Source organism: Sander lucioperca, chromosome 18 (genome assembly GCF_008315115.2).
Source record: "Sander lucioperca isolate FBNREF2018 chromosome 18, SLUC_FBN_1.2, whole genome shotgun sequence".
NCBI classification, from domain to species: domain Eukaryota; kingdom Metazoa; phylum Chordata; class Actinopteri; order Perciformes; family Percidae; genus Sander; species Sander lucioperca.
The window spans coordinates 4,715,507-4,721,506 of record NC_050190.1 but is presented as its reverse complement, the minus strand read 5'-3'; the positions used below and the strand labels follow the sequence as shown (position 1 = coordinate 4,721,506).

General features: G+C 40.9%; 1 protein-coding gene across 1 annotated transcript in view; it reads right to left on the bottom strand.

Annotated features, from left to right (window-relative positions):
- c18h20orf194 (chromosome 18 C20orf194 homolog) overlaps positions 1-6,000 on the bottom strand; it is a 25,278-nt gene that overhangs the window by 1,067 nt on the left and 18,211 nt on the right. The window contains exons 30-37 of the mRNA XM_031280307.2: positions 5,453-5,588; positions 5,003-5,089; positions 4,186-4,292; positions 3,820-3,894; positions 2,366-2,535; positions 2,154-2,219; positions 1,564-1,657; positions 1-71 (exon numbers count right to left, since the gene is read on the bottom strand). The exon at positions 1-71 is cut by the window's left edge and continues 1,067 nt beyond it. Of these exons, the coding sequence (XP_031136167.1) occupies positions 1-71; positions 1,564-1,657; positions 2,154-2,219; positions 2,366-2,535; positions 3,820-3,894; positions 4,186-4,292; positions 5,003-5,089; positions 5,453-5,588 (806 nt within the window). The remainder of the gene's footprint in view (positions 72-1,563; positions 1,658-2,153; positions 2,220-2,365; positions 2,536-3,819; positions 3,895-4,185; positions 4,293-5,002; positions 5,090-5,452; positions 5,589-6,000) is intronic.

Below are 6,000 nucleotides of genomic sequence, written 5' to 3'. Positions count from 1 at the left end.
CAGCTGACTGTTGAATTGCTCGACCTCTCGGTTGGCCTTGGTGAGGTACTCTTTAATAAAGTCTTCCATGTCTGTGGTAACAGTGATGTAAGGGCAACAGCCGCACAATCCCCAAGACAACAGTAAATATAGATGCAAGCAGACCTGTGATACATGATCACTGCTCTCAAAAAAGTTAACTTTCTATCTATATTTGTCAATTAAACTGTACACATTTTCTATGACTTATCAAACACAGAGCTGGATTTTTATTAACTAAACTAACATCAAACTGTATCAACACCAGGTACGTTTTTGTTAAAGCAGCCATATTATGCTCATTTTCAGGTTCATAATTGTATTTTAAGGTTGTACCAGAATAGGTTTACATGGTTTAATTTTCAAAAAACACCATATTTTTGTTGTACTGCACCACTCTCTCTCTCACTGCTGCAGATCCTCTTTTCAGCTGGTCTCTGTTTTAGCTACAGAGTGAGACCTCTTTTCTTCTTCTTCTTCTGTACTATCTTTGATTGCACTCGCACATGCTCAGTAGCTCAGATGTAGATCATGTCAGCTAGCTAGCTCCATAGACAGTAAAAGAAAGGCTGTTTCTACAACTTCGGTCAGTTACAAGGCATGATTAGCTGGGAGACTTCTAAATGAGGGCGCACATATAAGTAGTTCTTTTGTAGATTATGGTGAACTTGTGTGTGTTGTAGCATTGTGTAGTGTTTTGCTATTGAGAACGAGGTAGCATGCTAGCGTTAGCATTAGCATGCTAACGCTACGAGCTAATGGTTGCGGTTAGCCTGCTCGTTTTGGCTTGTGACGTCACAAGCCGTGCCGATTTTGAACAGCTCACCCAGAGACTGAAGGCAGGACACATTCAGAAACCGTATCTCACTCTAAACAGCATGGATGGATTTTTTTCAAAGTTTGTATGTGTGTGGAAGCACCAGAGACAGAACACCCCAAATCCCAGAAAAAGTGTTTTTTTCATAATATGGGCACTTTAAACAGCTGATTTAAGTGCACTGGTTTCTTTCTTTTCTTTAGCCTTTGAAATATGAAAATCCTCCAGTATTCCAAGCCTGAGTGACAACTTAGATGTACAGTAGTTGAGGTTCTACAATAGTCACCACTATGAAAAGGCAACGTCTTCTCACCAACGGGTTCGTATGATATTGTATGTAAACTTATGCACAACAATTTGTATGATATCTTACGAAATTATGGCAACTGGTCATAAAAGGTAACTGGGAAACGGCAACCGTTACGTAGCGTACTTGACAGTTAAGTTTAGACACCAAAACGACTGGTTAGAATTAGAAAGAAATGTTGTGGTTTGGGTTAAAGTCCTGTGTCATTCACCACTCCGACCTCCTTCCTACGCTGATTTTTTCCACTCTTATACTGGGTGCTCCGGTCACAGTTACTACAGGCAGTAGAGGACGCTGCCTTACAGCAAACATCAATGTGGGGCTTACAATAATAAATACGTAGCATCATTTCGAATTACAGTGCATTACTCTTTTAGCTATACATATAAGCAGTTCGTGAGAATAGCCTGGAAAAGGATACAGGGATGGAAGTTCATTTTTTCTCCAAAGATGTCAACATATTGATAACCGTTGTAGAAGAAGCCTGGTGGTAGTGGGTCCAGGTGCCTGGTCATCTAAACAAGAACATATAATATCAAGTTCAGTCAAAGTTTTTGACAAACAAACAAACTTTTTGCTATTCCTGTGGCATTCATTGACAATAAAAGTAAAGGTAGCCTGTGGAGGTTTCTTGTAAACAAACACAATTATGCTTACATTCATGGTTTATCAGAAAGCATATGTTCATGTAACCCTGGGGCCTATACAATGTGTTGAATGCATTTCATTCCACATGTATTTGCAAAGAAAGTTTTTTTTTTAAATACATTTTAATAATTTGAAACTTGCATTATTTAGATTCACGTTAACATCAACTAGAAGTGTTCTTCTCCATCTTTTGCCGGTTGCATCTGCTAAATTTCTTACAGCCACCAAGCATGAAACAAGCAGCTGGGAAGTGCATATGTGCATTGCGTAAAATCATCGACCCATAATCAAGCTTTAATGCCGTTTTGTCCACACAAAACCCACTGGTAAAAATAAAATGATAATAAATATAAACACACTCACGTGTATGCTCTTGATTTCTTGTGGCGATAAAGTACTTTTAGTCTTCTTAGGCTTCTTTGTCTGCTTCTGTCAACACCAAACAGAAACAACAGCCTTGTGATTACACAACAATTCTTATATAGTACTTGACTGATGTTACCATCATCGTAGATCTATACATGAGTCTCAGTGTGTATTGCCATTAAAAACAGCAAGCCTATTTAAATGTCTACCTGCTTGGCACACAGCCGGAGCCAGTCCTTCAGTCCATCCTCAGTCAGGCCGACACCATCAAAGATCAGGAAGCAGGGCGTGGTGGTGTCTTTGGGGCCCGGGGTCAGAGGGACAATGCTCAGGGTCCCGCTCACTGTGTTGTAGCTCACCTCCATCAGTTGGTCTGAGTCTGGAGGTTCCAGAGATGAGCAACTCACATCCAAGTCGCACATACAGTTCACACCTTGTGTAACACCTGCTTAGGGTTGGGCATCGTTTTGATTTTAACACATTCTGATTCCAATTCCAATTCTTCCTTTTGATTCCGGTTCTTATCGATGCTCGATTCCGATTCTTTGAAGGTTGGAGTTGAAACGGTTCACATGCTTATATCACAGATAAGAGGAACATTTTATTTTGATTCAATGGTGATTTACAGTTTTACCGGGCTTTTTCAAAGTAAAAATAAAGCCACACTTTAGAGCGCTGCTTACTGTGCTCCATGGCTGCAACACAACAAGCGCCTGGAAGTACGGTGGCTGCTACGGAAACCAAAATGTGCGGGTGTTGAATTTGGAACCGATGATCAGATTCGAAACGATTCAAAACGATTCCAATAAAGAAACGTTCCAATTGGAATCATAATTTTTTCAAATGACTCCAAGTTTGAACCGGTTCTCGATGCCCGATCCTACACCTGCTACAGTTCAGCAGCTCCATATGGAAACAACAGCATGCTGTCGGAGGGGTGTTAATGTTTTAACATCTATACAACCTCTCTGTTCCCAAAATGGCTCACAGAACTCACGTGTGTGGTAAAAAGATAAAACATGTCAAATATGTACTGAATGTGCAACAGCTAAATACAAAAAAATTAAATAAAGTAAAAATAACTAAATATAAAGTGATGTAAATGATACACTACCCTAAAGACAGTGACTGAGATAGACACTTGACACCAAGGGAATGTATTAGGAGTATTAGGATAAGGATGGTACTGTGCAGTCTCCACATTCGTTCCATACTACTGTATCTTCCCAGGCTCTCTACAAAATATCTGCACATTCTCTGTACATCTCCTCACAGACACCTGCACTCTCTCCTCATGCAACAACTCTACACAGGTCTCCAGATGAAAAAAGAGTGAGAAAAAACTACGTGGAGGAAACCAAACCAGTGGACTATGAGCTGAAGTCTAAACACCAGACACCAGAGCAACAACCGAGCAATATTCCTACCGTCAGGAGCTTCTTGCCTGCCTTGAGGGCAACCTTTTTTCTAATAATTCCCAAAACTGGGAAATGCAAATGCAGGTTAAATATTTACTATGGAAAAGAAGTCACATTTGTTTAGTAATGCTGAACAAAAGCAAGTTCTCTGGAATTCAAAATCTGATCTGAAAATTTCAAAGAGTTAGTAGAAGTGGCACTGTATTTTTTAAGACAAAAATAAAATTAAAATGTGTTATTCCTACCAGAAAATCGGACTTTTCCCCAAACATTGTACACATTTCCTCGGAAGGGGCTTGGCCTTAGTGATGACTTCAATGCTACAGAAACATGAGAGTTTTAGCAGTTAGTACTGTGAAATAAATTGTTGGATTTACAATACAAATGTTCTGAAAAGCAACACTGGCAGCAAGATGTCATAAGTGGATCCTTTGAGATCACAGATTGCTTTACAGCAACAGCGAACAATTACTTTGAGACCTCAGTTGTCTCCATATTTGGAGGCAAAGGCAGCTTATATAATAATCATCGAACCCTGCCAGCTCATATCTGGAACTTCTGTCACATGTAAGAGTCAAAAAAAAGGGGGGGAGAATTCCTTTCGGTCTCACCTTTACAGCGGGTGACAAATAGAGGCCTCTCTAGGGGCCGCTTGAAAGCCACACGCTGCTGGGTGAGGACCAGAGACCCAGAACCGGAACAGAATCGCCCTTTGCACCTGAAACACAGAACACATGCACATTACACAAATGGTGAGAAAGTTAAGTCTAGAGCAAGCCAAACGTTTGTGCTACATTTTGTCTTTGGCTAGAAAGTTGTTTACTCTACCAGCTGCCCACAGGAAACAGGCCAGTGTTTGTGATTTTAACTGGTAAAACTGTGGAAGTGGATGATAAATCTGTAAATGTAGATACTCTCATCAGCAGGGGAAAAAAAGGGTTAGGACTTGTGAGAAGCCTTTCAAACACACTCACATAGACACGAAATAAAGCTTGAAGATGAGTAAATCAAAAAGAGCAGACTGGCCAGATATCCAGTGTATGATCTGAGAGGAGGATTTAGCAGAGGTTCATATTAGGCTGACCACTGAGGCATGAAGGCTGAATGGACCTAGTCCAAAGGGAAGGATACCCTGTCTGAGTACATGGCAACTGCATGGCCAACAGCTTGTTCCTGTGCTGCCAGCAGGCAGCTGGTGACAGAACACAAGATGCCCTGAGGGGATTTACAGCAATCGGCAGCCGATACCCCCACCACTGTAGTCGAGTGGCAATTACACTGCAGGGAGGGAGGCGAGGCAGGAGTGAGGAACGCTGAGGCTGGAGTCAACGCCAATCTGTCGCTCAGCGGCTAAAAGGTTGAGTGTGTACCCAGGAGGACGCACGGGGGTCACAACCAGTAGAGAGGGACACAGGGTGAGGGTCTTACCATCCAGGGTAGAGGACATAACGCGCTCTCAGCATCTGTGGCTCATTGAAGCTGCTATCAGATAATATCAGATTCACATCTTCATTCCTAATTGAAAAAAAAAAAAAAAGAATTATATGCAACACTTAACTTGTACAAATACATGCAGAAATGTATGCAAATACAACATGAAAAAACACATAACTACTTGTGAAAATATCCTTTATCCATAATGGGCTTTTAATTACAAAAATGAAATATTCTTTAAGTACAGAATGCATTGGGAAATGTTCATGACACATTACTGTTCAAACCGAGCCGTGCTCTGACCCAACAGATTCAGACATAGACTCATAAAGTGGAATAAAATGTAGCCTATAGACTGAATATTTTAGGCTTTTTTTTTTTTTTTTAGATGAAAGCAGTTAAATGACTGTTTGCAGCATTGATCATGCTTCTGTGGGCGCCTACCTGGTGACAGCTCCTTTCTCTGCCAGTATGAAGGCTGCGGTGGGGTTGGCAGAGCGTACCAACTGATGAACATGCTGCACAAGAGGGCGCTTCTGCTCTGCTGTCAGCCCAGTGAACACCACTGTACTCACAATACCTGACATACAAGAGGCGCAAAAAGGAAATATGAATTCCGAGAGAAACTGGCTCACTTTCTTGATAAAAATAAAATCACGTATGTGTAGCCACATTAGAAACACTATATTTCACACTGGGTTTGGTTTATTGGTAATACTGCTGCAAGCTAAACGATTAGGGAAATTTACTTTTGATTCCGTGAAAATGATTGGTAAGATATAAAAGGCATAATAAATAATTCTGTGACAGTTTAAACTGTGGTGGTTGCTTCTTGCTCATCCTAACAGCTCCAAGCAGACATCCCAAATTGGGATTTTTTTGGTTCCAGCCAAAAAGAAAGCAAGGATGATGGCAGTAATGTAACTTCAGAATACAAGATGGAATGTGAACTGTGTGCTCTTAAACATGAAGTTACAGTTGGGGCAATGGGA